The 19,103-nt window shown below is 28.6% G+C and overlaps 1 protein-coding gene across 1 annotated transcript; it reads left to right on the plus strand.

The window, feature by feature from the left end:
• Positions 1–422: 422 nt before the first annotated feature.
• Positions 423–16,631, plus strand: LOC145841003 (ovochymase-like). The gene is made up of 13 exons (XM_082948366.1): positions 423–586; positions 1,413–1,535; positions 4,487–4,587; positions 4,764–4,935; positions 6,976–7,193; positions 11,416–11,556; positions 12,696–12,821; positions 13,140–13,214; positions 13,550–13,697; positions 14,167–14,251; positions 14,877–15,114; positions 15,674–15,798; positions 16,431–16,631. The coding sequence occupies exons 1-13, from the start codon at positions 423–425 to the stop codon at positions 16,629–16,631; spliced, it is 1,917 nt and encodes a 638-aa protein (XP_082804492.1).
• The last annotated feature ends 2,472 nt before the right edge of the window (positions 16,632–19,103 follow it).

Below are 19,103 nucleotides of genomic sequence, written 5' to 3' on the forward strand. Positions count from 1 at the left end.
ATTTATTACTTCATTGATGTCGGCGACAACTTGAATAATTTATTTTTTCTTCAAAAGCTAAATTGTTAAATTGTTTTCAAACACCAGTTTAAATTGTTTAGAATTTTAAAGAACGTCATCGAAAAAACAACACACATTACAAAAATGAAATTATTTGGCTTTATTGTTTATGTAAACATTGTTTGCATAATTTAAACTTCTGAAAATGTTTATTTTCGTACAAAAAAAGGTATTTATTTAAAATTACACACGTTTAAGAGCAGTTTTATTATAAACAAGCGTTAAACAGAAAAGCATTTTTATCAGCAGATATATAAAATATTCAATTTGTCAAATATAAACAGTTGCAATACTTGGAACTGACTGTTTACAGTTTAAAAACAGCGAACATTGCAATACGTAACAGTTTGTATTTGTTAAACATGACCTTTGCCTCGCAATCAGTCGTCATAATCCTGCTGGTTGTGTGTTCCGCCTGCGGTGCAGATCAAAGTGAGGTGTCATCGACCAATCAGGATGCCGCGCATCTGTCGAAAAGAAGTTTGAATTTTTACCTGTTTCCGCAGTTGTGGGGAAATCAAAGAAAGTTGGTCGTTTGTTTGTTTCGTGTTTCTAAACATTACAATATATGAACTAGACTTTCATAACGTTGAACTCAAATATTCAAAAGATTGTGTTAAAAACTAAATATTAGTTACAATAAAAAGAGATTATTTTTCTATGTGTAAGAAAAAATACAAAAGTTTTAAATATTTAACCTAAAATTTATTCTTTTTTTAAACGATATAATTACTAATAAAAAGTGTTGCGATTTAATTAATTTTGTAATAACGTTTTGAACCCAAGTTAACTTTGAGCTAATTAAACCTGGTAATCACCAAATCAATAAGAGAAAGTTAAGTTAAGCACTTGTTAAGCGTGTTCGAAGATTACAAATGTAGTTTAAAAGTGATAGATCTGAGTCATTAGCGACTGCAATTAGCTCAAACAAGCATGGCAGCTAATCCTAATACGAAAATAGCTTTTCTAAATGCGGCGCTCGAACCTTAAAGATACGTCATAAAGCAATAAAAAAAATATCTAAGGCAAAATTAAATTAATAAAAGCATAAAAGTTAAGCAAGCGTTCACTTTAAAATCTGTCACAACTTTTTTGTGTTATGATATAGATAGCAATAATATAACGAAATACTTCTGATTGTATTTTTGCCAATGTAAATTGCCACAGCTACCTCGTGATGTATAAGAAACATTAAGATATATTTCTAATTAAAAAGAGCTTAAGTAGAATTAAGAGCCTTATATAAACAACAAATACAAACATTGTCGCTAAGTTCGTCTGTGTTACCCTACAAACATACGGCATAAAGTTCAAAAGAGTTACATTTTCTCAAGAACTAATTACTCACACAGGTATCAGGTGGCGCAGCAGCGGCAGAACAAGACTTGTACGACGAGAAGAACGTACGCTTGTGTCAGGATGAGACGGGTGACCTACCTGGACTGGTGCCTCTACAACTTGTTCAAGTGCCTCAGGTTTGTTTACACAAGCGCGCGTTAAGTCGTACTGAAGGTGCGATTTTTCTCATTTGACCTGTGACTTTCCTTTTGGGTGCTACTTTAATACTTGTTAAGTTTGTTTCAAACTTTGTTTACATATTTTTTTTTATAAATGGTTTTATGATGAGAGATGATTTTTTGATTTGACCTACTGCTTTCCTTCTGTTTGACGTTTTAATTGTTTGTCTGAAATTTTTTTTTAGTATTTTTTTATATTTGCACAACTTTAAATATTCGATAATGCATGAGCGAAACTTTTGTCTTCAACAGCTTAACAGAAATCCATTGTCCACGCCTCTTTGGTGCTCTTTGAAACTTGTTTGTGTTAACTTACATCTTTTGTTGCCTTTCCGGTATCAGGCGTGATCAGCCTTGTTTACATAAATGCTCACTTGTATACGCTCTTTTATGAGGTGATTTTTCTGATTTGACCTTTAATTTTCCCTCTGGTCGAAACTTTAACATTTTTGTTTTACTTTTAAGATCTGTTTTTTTAACAAGATAACATTTTTACACACTTGCAAAGTTTTTATGCGTAACGTGGTTTATTTGAACTGTTTTTCTGATCAACGGTTCAACTGTTAGTATTACCTCCAAAGTCATTTTTTTACTATCAAGCTTTTATCATTTGCGATTTTTTTTATAATCTTGATAGTGTTCGAACCAAAATGTTTTCTTGAATACTTGAAGATAGTTCATTGTGCTCATTAAAAACTTGTTTGTGTTAATCTAAACCTTTATGTTGTCTTACCGGTCGAGTCTGATCGGCCTGTTTTGTGTAAACACGGAAATTGTAGAATTGTTTTCATAGTAATTTGAATACTAGCTGCTTATGCCATTAATAATTCAAGTAAGTCGTACATCTCAAAATAAGCTTGTTACAAAGAAATATTTCATTTTGAGCAAAATACTTGCTCCTATGGCTATAATCATGCTTTTTACGTAGTTCTCACTTAAATAAGTTTTAGTATTTAAATATGTACCATATCTGGTTCAATAACTTCTACCGATCGCATTTTAAAATTCATCCTTTTAAAACAAATTGTATTTTAAAATGTTTTCTAAATATTTTAAAACTTTTTAGCTGATTTTCTTGTATTTTAAAATTTCGGGTGTTTTAATGCTTTATTTTTGATATAAATATATTTAAACGTACATTTAGTAAATTAAAAAAAAAAGTTTAATTACAAATGTAATTTATGACTACCTATGAACAACCCTAGAAAAATAAATCAAAGTTAGACAAGTAAAACTGTTAAAACGTAGTTACAGAATTTTTTTTAAGTATTTTTAGAATTATCAAACAAATATAAACAAAAAAGCTAGAGAGTAAATTAGCAAAATATATTTTGAAACCATTTAAAATTCTCGGAAGGAATTCGTAACATTTCTGTGTATAAACTGAAAACAAAAACACTTCACAGTGTGCTATGTGAGAACTGCCAAGAATTCAAGTTTAAGAGCGCGTTTACAGCAAACAAAATTTCACTTAACTCATCGGTTTCGGTCGCTTAAATTAAAACTTCGCCCGCACTGATCACAGTTTCAAGATTTGCCAACCGAAGTTCAAGCGAATTGTTTGAGAAATCGGTTAATTTGCGATTAAACAGGCCGCATCACGCTTTAGTTGAAAATATTTTAAATGTTTAAACTAGAATACAAAACCCTTTAATTAGAAAACAATCGCGATAAAGTTAGATCGATCGAAATTTTCGAGATTTTCCGGCGCGCCAGTTTAATAAAAATCGTGTTGTTTTAATAAATAAAACTCGATTGGAACCTTTTTGTTCAATTGATTGAAACGCCAATTAAGGGATTTTAATGAATGCCTTCGTCGCGTGTGAAGGCAACTGTAAAGTTAATCAGTTCCGTGAAACAACAGAGAAGTAAATCACGAGGATGTGTGAGTTGCGCTGGTGGCAATCAGAACGTGCTGCAGTTTTTTTCACATTTTTTCGATCATGGGGATTTTTTTAATGCGGTCTCGCGCGTGATGAAGCGTGAAATTTTCCCCTCACGCGTTTTTACCGCTTCTTTCAAGTCGCGATTTGATTTGCAATTTGCAGTTGATTGCCTCGAGATTTTTGTGAAAGCTGATTTTTTATGAAAAGTTGTCGGTGCTTGAAAGACATGTCGGCTTGCTGCTTTGATTTTAAGGCATGCCAGGTAGTTTCGGTTTATAAAAGGCGATAGCAGCTACTTACATGCCGTTCTGATGAGTATGAACTCAAAAAAAATTCTGGAATATTAATGTTCTAACAACATGGTCTTTTATTTATTTTCAATTTGAAGTTCAATAAGTAATAAAAGCAATTAGGACAACTCATTAAATAACAGGAGCTGTTTAACATCAAGAAAACGTTAATAAGGTAATTTATTAATTGCAAGGAACAGCTGTTACTTGAGTTTAATTGAAATTCTCATATATACTTGATTGTTTTGTAAAATAGTCGAGGAAATAACAAATTTATTTATTTTTTGTACACACGAACTAAATAATACAAAAGTAATAGGTTTACTTGATAATGCAAAAGTTTTAAAATATTTCTCAAAGTACTCCAACATAATTTTAGCACTCCGTTAACGTTTAGAAGTTGATTTTTCGTTGTATCATTTTGATAAAAAGTCAACAGTTTTACTTTATACATGTTACAGCAATGAAACTTGTTTAAACTTGAAACAACTATATAATTCGTGTCGCTGTTACGTGTGTTTTTATTTGAATTCTTGTTAGTTACATAACTGTTAGTCACACATACGTTTGTTTTGTGTGATAACATTTACTGCTTCGTGGAAATTATTTAATTCAATGCCTACGTAAAATTTCTCGCATATTTTTTTTGATATTCCGCTTAAACTTTGGGCAGTTTTTAAAATGTTGATAATTTCTATTTATTATTATTTGCAAAATGTTTTCAAATTTGCAGGTACAGGACAGAGTACCGGAACGAGACCTGCGTCGAAGACGTCACCTCATGTTGCCATGGATACTCCGTCGGACCCTCCGGCTACTGTGAGGTCACTAAAGGTACGTCAACAAACTGCTATAACACTTCTCATTTTGCGCTTGACGCCTAAAGCATTTCTACTTAGTGACGATAGTTATGACTTTCATATCATAATTAAATGTTTTAATTTTCATCTGCTATTGTAAGACGTTTTTTAATTAACTTAAAATCTTGAAAGTATGTAAATTCTTTAAAGACTGGGGATGCGGGTCGGAGTGGTTGCGGAGGGGCAAGGGGTTTGGGTTTATCGAGAGCCCGAACCACCCCTTCAATTATCCGAACAACAGCAGGTGCGAGTGGAAGATCGAGGCTCCGGATAACCACAAGATAATCATGCAGATTGTCGACCTCGACATTGAGCCTCCCGCGTTAGTCAATAGTTTGTTTGAAAATTAAATATTTCAGTTTATCATATTACTTTTTAAAAGCGTTTTTATATTGAAGAAGTGAGTTTTTATATTGGTATTTAATTGTGCATAAAAGGTAAATTAGTTGGTTCAAGCATACAGTTACAACGCAACAAACTGTTTGATATTCTTAGCAGCTTTTGAATAAACAAGTTGAGTGTTTTAAAAACAAATAAAAAACAAGTATCATTAAATCACTGTGCACGATATTACTTTAAAACTTAATTGTTTCCAAATTGTTTATGTTTTGAGCAAATTTAGCAAACTAATTTAACTAAGTTAACGAACGGGTAACAAAAAGCAGTAATACTTTTTAAAAACCACGCAAAAAAGAGCTTAAACTAAATTCAAATTAAATTTTGTTTACACAGACGTTTTCGACTTATCAATTTGAAAATAAATAAAACTTAAATTTAATCACAGTGTCCATCTCTAAATATAAGGCTTGCAGTAATACGGCCTCATTAAATCTAATTAATCTAAAATAATCATAATTTAAACATATTGATAATATCCTGCCTAACTTCTGCTCTTATTTATTAAAATTTTAAATATTGTAAGCTTATTAAAAAGTCAAATTCGGTGCACGCGTTTGAAAGTAGATTAAATTAAAAAACTTAGGTAGATTGCGATCTGGCATAAACGATTTTTATCTTGAAGTTGATAGCGTCTCGCGGTGCAGTCTTGAGTTTTCGATTGCTTGTAATTGGTTTCAGATTAAAACTTTTTGTTTCTAATCGCGTTATGAGTTTGTAAGTTTGAAAACCGTAACGCAAGTTGAAAGCACGAAAGAATTAGTTTAGTGTTTAATATAATATATAGTATGGTTATATAAACGCAAACTATATTATGTTAAGGCATTACAAAAACAAAAGGATTGTTTAACATTAAAGTTTTTTTTTTTCATTTACATGCTAATGTATCATTAAAAAGTTCCTACAAACGAATTTACTTCAACTCATAACAGTTAAACTTTTGAGCAACTGTTACTTTTAAAAAGATTTATTTTTTACTTTGAATATTGCAAAAGCACAATTAAATAACAACAGTGGCCAAAAAATGCTGATTGAAAATTATTTAAAAATGTTAACCCTTTCACTATGTCAGTAATAAATCTACCTCATTAAAACTTTCATTCTACCCAAGACTTTGCACAAAACACTCTTGCTATTGAATATTTTTTTACAGTAATATTTTAAAATAAACAACAAACAACTAAACATTTGCATTTACATCCATTCTACTGCTTAATTGCAAAAGAACAACTATGCAAAAATTTCAAAAAAATAGTTCAAGCTGCAAACCTTAGCATACACTTGTTTTTTTTTTTAATTTTTTAAGTTTTTTTACCATAACACTAAAATAAATTTTATTAAAAATCCGAAATGTTGTTCCCCCATTTAATGATAGTTATTTTAACTATCAACAACGATAATTAACAACAGATTTTTTATTCCCCTAACAAACAATAAATAGTTTTCTTCTCACACGTGATTTGGACTCTTACAGTTTCTTAATTTTATTATAGTCTTAGCTTCTCAACCTTAGCATAATTTGTTATTTATAACTATTTTTACAAATTTAACATACATAAACATATCGGTAAAAACCAGTAAAAACTAATAAGTAATCCAACAAACAGTGTTATACTCAACTATAACACCAATATAAATTCTCAATATTTCTGTTTAATGTTAATTATTTCAACTATCAACAACAACTGATAAAATGTATTCAACAGTGACGCGTGCGACCTTTTCAACTACGACTTTAATCAAAATACTCTTGATATTGAACAATTACTTTTCAATGAAATATAACACTGATAAAAATATCAATACAAATGTTTGTACCCCATTCAGTGTAGATCTATTAACTACTAGCAACAATTAATATTTATATATTCCCCTTTTTCTACAGTGACTTTTTCCCTTTTTTCTATAACTAATTAAACAAACATCCCCCACAGTGACGTAATAATACATTCCCCATTTTCAACAGTGACGCGTGCGACCTGGACGAGGGGGACTGCTACGACATGTGTCTGTTCGACAGCCTGTCCCTCACCGACACCCGGCACAACACCACCAAGCACCTGTGCGGCCAATTAGGTCCGCGGCAGGCCATGGTGAGCCGGGGAAGCACCATGAGGCTGGTGTTCGCCTCCGACGAGACGAAGAGCGGGAGGGGGTTCAGGCTCGTCTACAACATAGTGCCCAGTTGGTTTTTATTTCTTCATAGTTTTTTTTTTTGTATTTTTTATTAAGCTGTGATCTATGTGATATTTTAAGTTTTTGGATGAGCGAAATTGGTACATTCTGGCAAATTGTACAACATAGTGCCCAGTTGGTTTAGTTTGTTTAAAATTATAAATAATAAATACAAGTTTACAATAATTATCGAGAAAAAATTTATTAAGTAATAATAATAGAACATCGTGCCTAGTTGGTCTAGTTTTCTTCATAGTTTTTTTCAATATTTTTTTGTTTAAATTTGATTTGTGTGATGTACCGAGTTTGTGAACAAGCATTCTGACAAATTGTACAACATAGTGCCCAGTTGGTTTAATTTGTTTGATAGTTTTTTTTTATAGTTTTTTGTTTAAATGTGATTTGCGTGATGTACCGAGTTTGTGAACAAGCATTCTGAGAAATTGTACAATATAGTGCCCAGTTGGTTTAATTTGTTTGTCTTTTTTTTTTAAACATTTTAAGTTCTACTGTATTTTAAGTTAGTGCCCTGTTGGTATTGCTTTTTTTGTAGTTTTGCCGCGTTATTTAATTTTTTTTAATAATTTTGTACAATGCAATTAAATTCTATCTTGTTTAGTTACTTTGGTTGGTGTACAACATAGTGCCCAGTTGGTTTAATTTTTTGAGTAGTTTTTTTATTTTTTTTTCGTTTAATTGTAATTCATGTGATATATTAAGTTTGTGAATGAGTGAAGTTAGCACATTCTGACAAGTTGTACAACAACGTGCCCAGTTGGATTAACTTTTTTAATAGTTTTTTTTTTTAATTTTTTTTTATAATAATTTTGTACAATACAAGTTAATTTTATCTTATTTAATTATAATTGACTGATGTGCAGCATTTGCTAACTTAGTGACCTATTTTAACTTTTTAAATTTAAAACGATTTTAAACTAGTCCTCACCTTATTTAGCTATCATTGGCTGGTGTACGACATAGTGCTCAGTTGGTTTAATTTAGTTTAAGTTTTTTTGTTTAACTGTGATTTATGCGATTTTATAAGTTTGTGAATGAGCGAAGTTAACGCATTCTGACAAATTGTACAATACCGTGCCCAATTGGTTTAGTTTTTTCAATGATTTTTACAATAATTTTATTTCTGTTTAACTGTGATTTATAACAAATGATAAACTTTACCACTCGACCATCAACATTTTAATAAGGACGAAACCAGTCGTAGGTTGTCTCGGATACTATTGTTGTTGCTCGAGTAATAAAGTTCATTATTAATATTGATGGCGCGAAGCATCTCACTTTTGATGATGATGACCGTAATAAATAGTGGTTAAAATTATAGTTTATGTGGTTTTTTAAATTTGTGTGTAAGCGAAGTTGGTATGTTATGGCAAATTGTACAATATTGTGTCCATTTAGTTTAATTTAAAACAGTTGTAAAAAATAAAAGCAAATGTACAACAGTTATCAAAAAATTGATGAAGAAATAAAAACAAAGATTTTTGTCTATGGCGATAGTTTTGTAAATTTTGTGAACTCGTTTTGCTAAACTTTAATATTCTATTTTAATTTGTTTCATTAAAAAATATTATAGATAGTTCTTCTGCAAATTGTTTTTAATTGTTCAATTATCGCTGCATTTTTTAGTGGTGCTAGTCAATAATTGTTTAAGTTTTGTTGTGTTATAAGCTTCTGAGTTTATGCAACAAAAGTTGGTTTAATATCTTTAATAATTTATAAGTGTGCCAAGCCGGTGACCTAGTTTACTTTGCTAGATCCTGTGGTTATTTAACTATATTTAAATACTTATTAATTAAGTTTTCGCTCAAGATCATAATAGCCTTTTAACAACATGTTATAGAAGCCTTTTCTTTATTAAGTAAATAGCTGTTAAATTTTTTGATAGTTTAGTTTTGTGTAAAAGCAGAGTTGATGCTTTTTTTTCAATTGATAGTAGATGAGCAGAAAATCAAATACTGTTAAGATATTTAAAAAATCAGTTAGTCAAACAAACAAGTGAACATTTATCAAGTCGCATTACGAAAAACTTTAACAAAAAACTTACAAAAAATCACAGCTAATTATTTTAATGCTATTGTTAACACTAACTCTAGTTTACGAACGAATGTTCAAAAATAAGTATTCTTACATATCTTAAGCAAAACAACTAATAATTATAGCTGTACAAAAAATACTAGATACAAAATTTCAGTTAAAAAAGAATTAAATGCATTTATTATTGAAAAGTTAAAAACTTTTCTTAATACGTTATTAGTGTAAGTTTTGCAATGTTTAAAATAAAGCTTAAAATTGTAGATAATTAAAGATAAGGCATGTTTTTCGTTTACTTTCATTATTATTTTAATTTTTGTTACTAACTTGTTTTATATAATTACATGGAAGTAATTTAAATTATCGTAATTTTGATAACAATTATATACCTATATAAAATTGTATGCCACATTTCTTCTTATGTAATCTTTTAATCTCAACCACCAAATAAGTATTTTGTTCAAGAAAAACTTCAAAGCTTTGGTATTTAATAAATTCTTAGTTTTTAAAGAAAAGTTAATTCAATATCAAGAAATCAAAATATTCTGTTCAAAAAGCTTTATGCATGAAAACATGTTGCTTAGTTTTTGTTGAATGCTTATGTTAGGTAGCAATTTAAATTTTATAGTTTAACTGGGCCATTTTTTTTAAAGCTACAAAAACTATAACCTGTAGATTATACTGGAATAAAGTTGTATTTTTTAGATTAGAAGTGGTACGTTTCTTGTGCCCCAAAATCTTTTAGTGGTTACTGTTGATATATTTTCTGTAAAAGAGCTAACCTTTAGCGATGATATCTTAAAAACGGCATACTTTTTTACTTAAAAGTTTTTAATGCTATGTTAAACTTTTATAACACGCTAAAATAATTTCCACACAACATACTGTACACAGTTTCACACTTTGAGAAATTCTGGTCTTCACTATATTTGATACACTTGTTTAACAGTTTGAAACTAAGATTTTTCTAAAATTGAGACTCCACTTCACTAAGAGTTTGTATCAAAAAGTACAAGATAATATTTTAAGTAGCCTTGAAACTTTGATCGGTCAAATCTAGATAGATTTTATCCTTAGTACAAATTTTTAAGTAATATCTTTGTCTCCGGATTTTATGTAACTTTTAAGTGCAATTTTAAGTATTGTTTTAAATGCATCTTACTTTATTGACTACGACAGTGATGTTTTGTTCGAAAATGTACTAGAGTGTTTTAGAAATGGTACAGACTTGGCAAAAATCTCTTCATAACTGTTGTATATAGATATTAAATAGTTATAATTTGTTTAAGACTACTATACTGTAAACAAAAAACTTTAAAAATAAAGCTAGAAAAAGATATTTTGTTTTACTAATAAAAATTTCAAACCTTTTGAGATAAAAAAAAGCTAAATGCAGGTGGAAATGTTTGTTTCTATTATAAAACAAACTGAAAAAACCAAAGTTTGTTATTAAAAAACCGTTTTTTTTAAGATTAAAAAGAAAGTGAGCCATTCGTGTTTTTAGTAAGGTGTAAATAATTTAATAATATTTCTCGTTATGTGTAAAAATAATTACACGTTTGATGAACTTAAACAAAAAATGATGGCTTTAAACAGTGATAGTTTAGTCATGACTGTAGTTTGTTTGTACATACTTATGCTCAATGTAATCTAAACTAACCTATTTTGCTAAGGCGTAAAATTCTGGCTTTAAAGTATTTACACAACCGAGTTTAAGGGTTTGTCGGTATTTTGTTTCTGTTGAACTTATTTTTATGTTGACCTTTTAACAAGAATAATATGTTTGTGTGACTTATTTGTTGACAAATTTCTTTACACACTTTTAAACTCAATGAATTTGTAAGTTTGTTGTGTTTGTTGTATACACGATACTTATGTTAAGATTAAATTATATTTTTTAAAGCTTAAACTAAGTTATTTTTATTTTTTCTGATTTTTTTCGTAAAACAACTTACATTCTAACATATAAAAACCAAGTTCTTAAAATAAATCTTTAAAACATATTGCACTTTGATTTTTCACGTTAGAGTCACTATATTTAAAACGGTTAACAAATATTATCAACATCTATTTCAATTTTCTCATCAAATAGTTATTTAGATTAATTTATTATGCTCTTAAATTATGAAGTTAAAATTTAGATATACAGTACTTTTTAAACTTTTTTTTTAAATACAAACAGATTCAAAAGCAATTATATCGTCGAAGAAGAAGTGTCCCGGGCACAAAGTGTGGAAGTTTTGCCGAAGAGTTTGCCAGCTCTCTTGCTCCTACTACCGGAGACAAACTAACGGAAGAAAAATGACCGAATCTTGCATGTTGAGTGAGTGTTTGAAAAGTAGTAATAAAAACTTGTATGACAATTTTGCATGGCTAACATTTTTTTAATTCTTAACAACAACCACAAATAAAATAACAGGCTGATTATTTATACTCATATAAAAAAGTGGAAACGTTGTTACTAAAATTGTTTTGTGACTTTAGTTATAAAATACAGCTGTGTTGTTACTAGAAATTCTAGGTAACTGAATGTTTGTTTAAAGCATAACTACCAACACATCTAGGATCATCAATAAAATGATACCCCTTTAAAAACGTACTACTAAACTTATAGTTTAAAACTTCATATTTGAGGTCTAAATATGCAATCTAAATCTTACTTATCTAAATTTTCAACTTATATCAAGTGTTAGATGTATTTTAACTTGATAAAGTTATTTTTACATTATAACCTGACTAGTGTAAAGGTAAATATTTTTTACAGAACTGTTTGTTTTAAATGATTTTGTTTATGATTAAGTATTTTTGTGCCTAAACCTCATGTATATGTTTGTTTTTTATTCAATAATTTTAGATTTTTTAAACGTAACACTGAAGTTTATATACGTTTTTTTCTATTTGTTTGTTTAAAAAAAAAAAAATTACACAAACAACACTGCAAAACTGTAGAAAAAATTGCTTAATATGTAAGTTTATTTTATTGTCTTGTAAAAAATAAAAAAGACTAGTAAAAGTAGATACAAATCCAAATTCTTAAATAATTTCTTTCAGCTGGTAACAAAATCAATTAAAACAATATCAAGGTTTTCTTTTTTCTTTTAAATTAATCAGTTAGTATATAAAAAATCAACTACTAAACAATTTTTTAAGCACATTTTAGCACATGGTATACCATTGACAGTCGTAGTACACGTTAATAAGTTTATAAATTTCTTCTTAAATTGCTCTCGTCTTTTTTAAAAACTAACCATTAAAAATATAATAAAAATTTTCAATTAGTGGGATCCCGAAATCGGCGATGGCGTACATATTACTATAAAATATTTTGACGAAATATTATACTAATGGCAGTTGTACAACTATAACACAATGATATGTTTAAATGTTTTAAGTCATTCAGTATTAGTAGTTTTATCAAATAAATACTTTTTAAATTTATCACTCATATTTTAATATTTTCAGACAGCGGGATCCCAAAATCGGCGATTGTATCGAGAGTGGGGGTTATGTGCGAACCGGGGTGCGAGTGTCCGGACCACTTGCCAATCTACAAGGATGGGAGGTGCGTCGCCATCGAAGAGTGCCCTGGTTTGTTTGATGAAAAAAATAAAAATTTTAAAAATAATGATTTAGTTTTAGATACAAAAGAGTATTGTTTATTTAATAAAATAAAACTAGTTATAATTCAATGTTTTTTAATAATACTTAATGGTTTGTTTGATGAAAAAACAACATCTCAATCTAGAATGATTCTATAAGTTTCATGGTGTTTATACGCTAGTTTTAAGCTAATAAGCTGGTAAAAGGCTTAAATAAAAAAAATTCAACACCTTAAATAACTTTTTTGATTAAATAAACTATTTAGCTGAGAAAATCAAATAGTTATAAAATTTTTATTCATTTTAGACACTGATTTCACATGTGGGAAATCAATACACAGTCCGATTTCAACGCTAAGCGTGAACATGAAAAAGATACTGGGTTGGTTGAAAGATGCATTTTGGAAGCATAAAAGTGTTATGACAATATCGTAGTTATATTCTTACAACTTTTCACTATTAAAATTAATTTTTATTTGTTGATGATCGCTAGCCGTAAAACACTTGTTAACTTAACTACAAAATTTGTATGCAGTTTATGAGGCTCCTTTTTTTATGAAAGACTCTTTACAGTTTAAATTAGATTTGTATTTTTACCAAACAATAAAATACTTTCTTTTACTATTTAAACTACAAAAATTATGTATAGCAACGATACTTTCAATCTTTGACGTTCTTAAACTTTCTAAAAAAAACTCAAAATTATTTTCATGCAAGGTGGAACGCCTTCGACGGACGGAAAGTGGCCGTGGATGGCGCAGGTGACAACGAACAATCTGAACCACGAATGCGGGGCGTCCGTCGTTTCGCTTGACTGGATAATAACCGCTGCTCACTGCTTTGTCGACAGGAGCGCGTGGAAGATGTTAGCGAACTTATTATAAATATATTACTTGGTTTTTTTATTAAAAATGTTTGACGCTTTTTACTTTTAAAAGATTGTCGAAACAGTATAGAAAAAAATGTTAGCAAATTAACTAGAAAACTATTACTTGGTTTTTTTATTAAAATTTTTTGAAGCTTTTTACTTTTATAAAGATTGTTTAAACAATGTAAAATAAATTTAAACTTTTTTTCTTCTTTCGTTGTATAATGCCTTCTCATGATCTAGGTTTTTTTAACACAATTCTATAGACCATTTTTGATGTAAAATATATCGAAAGTATTTATTCCTAAAATTAAAACATAAACCTAATATGATACGTTGCTATTCTATAAACAAGATTTTACGTTTTTAAATTAGTGTTAAGTTATACATATGCAGTTAATACAGAAACTTGAAATAAGCTTTAATATTGTGCTAAGCAAATTTAAAAATACCTACTACTTAACAGGCCACAAACGGTAGATACAAAGTTGTATTGGTTTCATGTGGGAAAGTTTTGGAAAGAAGATCAAAAAGACAACAGAAAAGTCGAAGTAAATATTTAAATAGTTCTACAATTTATTTGTTGTTGTTGAATTCTTTAAGATGTTTAATACTTTTTTTTAAGTTACCGAAAAAACTTATCTAAAAGTTTGATGAATTCTAGTCTTTGTAACTAATGTTATAAAAAAAGTTTTTTAGCTACGAGAAAGAATTTTAAAAACAGAAAAAGAACTGTTGATACAAAATTATCTGACGCTTTATGATATATTCAAATAATATATATTGAGTGTTAAAAACAAACTACAACCAATTTTTAGCTCTATGATTTCATAAGTTAGACAACAATGACGACCCTTACAAGAATTTAAAGCAAGTTTTGTATGTTTTATAAATATTTTCTTAAACATATTCCGCGCCAAGAGCTACACAACCTATGATAATATTATAACCCACACGTTTTAAAAGTTTATACAACCAAACTTACACTTTATATATCCTTACAGTATTTCTATACTTTATACAGTTTTATATGTCCTTTTAGAAACAAAAACAACTAAACAGCAAATACAACAATTTATTCAACATTTATTCCACGCAAAGAGGATAATAGTGCTCCCGTACTACGACTTCGACCAATAGTTAAACATTAAAAAAAAAACTATAAAAAATCATCAGATATTCCGCGCCAAGAGGATCATAGTCCACCCGTACTACGACTTCGACCAGGACCGCAACGACATCGCGTTGGTCCAACTGGACGGCCACCTGACGGACATAACAAACGTGCGCCCCATATGTTTGCCTTCCAAACAACTACCATCGGACCTGATCAACCAGCAGCAGTTCATCATCAACAAGATTCATCCGTACCCGGGCGAAGTGTGCGTAGCCACAGGGTGGGGCTCTAACCAGCGTGAGTTTTACAAATTATTTGTTTGTTTTTGTACTTGTTTGATTGGTTTACTGAAATCGTTAGATAAATATGCGATCAAAAATATGGTGTAAAATGTGAGGCATAGAAAGACTTTTTTGCCACCTAGATTATAGTAGTTTGCTTAAATTTTTTATAAATGTTTAAGTTGCTTCTTTTCTTTTGAATAATTTAAAGACTTATTTGTTTAGAACCAAACGTTAGTTGTGTTGAACAACTTTAAAGCTATAAAAAGCATTGTTTTTGGCTTTGTGAACTTTAAAGTAAAATATAACTAGGTTTATCTTTACTGTAGATTTTATAGAAACAACTGTTTTCAGTAAAATGCAAAAAAAATACATTGAAAAATCTGCCAAAATACCGCTTGTAAATAACTTTATCATAGCTTTGCAAGTGATTAAAAACTGTAATTTTTAACAAAAATATTGATACTAACTTATGAAAACAAACCTTCGGTTTGATATTTTACTGGTTACTTACTGTGAATAATTGTATGAAACTACTTTTTCGTCTTAACATATTCAAGCATCTCATTGAACAGACGGAGGTGAAAAATTGCAAGAGATAGAAATGCCAGTGACGGAACCAACCACGTGCGTTAAGAAGCAGTTCGACTACAGAAATGTCATTTGCGCTGGAGGAAAAATTTCAAAAGACACCTGCAAAGTATAACTGTTTTTTTACTTAAAAACAATATTTGTTTTTGTACAAAATAACTAACTTGTTATTACAAGTATCATGTATAACAAAAAGTATCTTTAATTAATTTTACTTTTTGTTTTGTTTTTAAACCTCTTTTATAAGTATCAAATTGATTTTAAGAAACTGAATTACTAGCTCCCAAGTCTTATCAAGCATATTAGTGTTTTAGTCAAAGTATAAACGTTTTATGTACATTTAAGACTTTCAAAGCTTGGCAATTTAAAAACTTAAAACTGTCTTCAAAGTAAAAAGAAGTTGTTAATAAAATAAAATTCATTAAAAATCATCCCTTTAAAATAAAAAAAATAAAACTCAAAAAAAACTTATAAAAAAAAAGTTACGCAAATTTTTTATCATCTGAAACCTTATTTACATCTTATTTACACCTTATTTACATCTGAAACCTTATTTTTACTTGTTGTTTGTTTTTATCAAATTGATTATAAGAAACTATATTACTAGCTCCCAAGTCTTATTAAGCATATGATAAATATTTGAAGCATATAAGTATTTTAGTCAAAGTGTAAACGTTTTATGCACATTAAAGATTTTCAAAGCTCGGCAAATTTTTTTATCATTTGCAAACGAACCTACAGGGCGACAGCGGCGGACCGCTTCAGTGCCAGAGGGCCTCGCCGCGGTGGGGCAGCTTCAAGGGGCCGTACTGGCACCTGGACGGCGTGACGTCGTTCGGGGAGGGGTGCGGGAGGGGAATCCCCGGCGGGTACACGCGCGTCACCAACTACATCAGGTGGATCAGGAAGCACGTGGGCGAGAGGGCGGCGATACCGAGGTGATGACGTCACGTTAAGTGTGTGTGTGACGTCACGATGCGTTGGGTGCGTCACGCACGGTTCGATGACGTCACTTTGAAAGTGTGATGTCACAATTTGTGTGGGAGGCGGCACCGAGGACATTTTTTCTTCGGCTGAGTTTTTTTTAATTTATTATTGCTGCTGCACCGTCGTACACACTTATATTTCTTTTTACAGAGTTTTTGTTTAATATATTTTTTTAAGACTTTAAACTCTTTTGTTAGATTTTAACAAACTTTTTTTTTATTATAAACTTTGAGAAACTATTTTCCGAACGTTTGTGTCTTGTTTAAAAGCAAAATATGTCTAATAAAAAAACAATTTTAAATAATTAATATTTATGTGATTTTTTTTAGTTTGTTTAGAACTGTGATTTTTAATGATTTTTTTTTTCTAATTTAAGGAATTTTAAGTTTAAATTAAATATGTCTAAAGTGATTTTAAAGAAAACAATTCGGAACAAAACTATGATCGTTCAGTACTAACAATTTTAAAAAATGTTATCTTTTTTATTTTCAAAAGGTCATAACGGATATTTTTTTTTTATTTAGAAATATTACTTAACAAAAAAACTAGTGTAATTTAACATGTTTTCTAGTCTTTTTGTATTGTAGATTTCCAAATTTTTTTCTTCAACATTTTTGAATTTTTTTTAATTAATTTAATTTTTATTAGTATTTATAGTATTAAAAATCTCAATCTAAGTTACATAAAAAAAAAGTTCTGACTCAAAAGCAACAAATATTTTTCTTTTTTCTTTTTGACTTGCTCTACTATTTTGCTAAGTTAATTTCGTTCAAAAGTTTGACAACAAATTATTTTTAAATAGTTATTTTTAGTTACAGATACTTTTCGTAAGCCCTTTTTTTGATAAATAAACATAAGTATACGTTTTTCAAAACTTAGTAAAGCAAATTCACTAAAAAAATATACTTGCATAGCTTCGGTTTGGAGTAGTAGTTTAAATATTTTAAATATATCTACGAGAGCTTTTTTGTATCAACAACTTTAGTATATATTTTGATAACTTTTAAAAAAACTTTACTTTGTCCTAAATTAATTTTTAGTAATCTTTGCAATACTTCTATTTAAAGTTTTTTCATCATAACCTGTGATAAGATTTTTTTTTAAATTTTCGAACAACTTTTTGTTTACTAATTTAGTATCTTTGTAAACTAGTTACATGAAAACACGAAAATAGACCATTATTTTTTAATGTTATTTATAGTTTATAAACCAGTTTTTAATCATTATTTATTTCGTAAAACATATTTAGTTTAAATATTTTATTAAACTAATTGGTATAAAATAATTCTTAAATGTAATAAAACACGGAAGTAAAACTTTTAATTACAAAACACTTAAGGAACTTTGATCAGACCGAACAAATAAAATTAGAAGACATTTTAAAAAACATATGTGTGAGTTTTAAAGTTAACGTACATATACATATTTTTTTAAATAGGTTTTTTAGGCAGTCAACCAGTTTTTAAAATACTTTAAATTAAATCATGCAAAGTTTATTATGAAAACTAATACTACTTTTAATACTAGATTAAAGTAAATCTAAACTTCTACAATTATAATTTTAATAAGGTAAGAATTTATATTTATTAACTTGATAATAAAAGTTATGATTCTTCTTAAATACTTAGACATAACTCCAATATAAAACTTTATGATACGTAGTCTTATAAACTCTTATTATCTTTTTAGTTTTATGTAGGGTTTTTTTATAAATTCATATATTTTAACCGATAGATCGATTCTATTTTCTTTAAACATTTGTAAACATCTAAAATAGATAAATTAAAAACCCTTGTTTAGTTACGTAAAATAATTTAAATTTGTTTCTTACTACTAATGATTGATTGTACTAAATATTTTTAGATTAATAAAGGTTTTTAAACTGGCAATTCTAAAGTGTTTAACTGATTTTTTATAAACCCTATAAAAAAAGTTTTAACATTTGACTAAAACTAACAATTATTATTTATAACTATGGTATACTTTGAAGAAACTCAATTAAGGTTTTATCAAGGTAAAAGCAAATATTTTATATTATAAAGGTTTTAAAATCAATGAAGTATAAAAGCAACAGTTGACTAGTGTTTTTGTAAAATCAGTTTTATTTGTTTCAATAAACTGAACGTAACTTCTATGGTTTGATACTCAAACTTTTAGTAATATTATTAAGGTACAAGTTTTTACATTAATAAGTATTGTTTTAATTTTTTGAAGCTTTGCAAAAAAAAGTTGTCATTGTTGCAAGTTGAACAAGTTGTGTAGTCTTTTGTTATAATTTTTGATATACTCAGAGTTTTAAAGTTCATAGAAATAATTGATCTTAGTTACAGTTGTTTTTGGTAAACTTTTTTTTATGATAAATAAACATAAGTATATGTTTTTTTAAAATTTAGTTAAGCAAATTCACTAAACAAAATATATTTGTTT

This window comes from Thalia democratica, chromosome 1, assembly GCF_965202585.1.
Source record: "Thalia democratica chromosome 1, ktThaDemo2.hap1.1, whole genome shotgun sequence".
Taxonomy (NCBI): Eukaryota; Metazoa; Chordata; class Thaliacea; order Salpida; family Salpidae; genus Thalia; species Thalia democratica.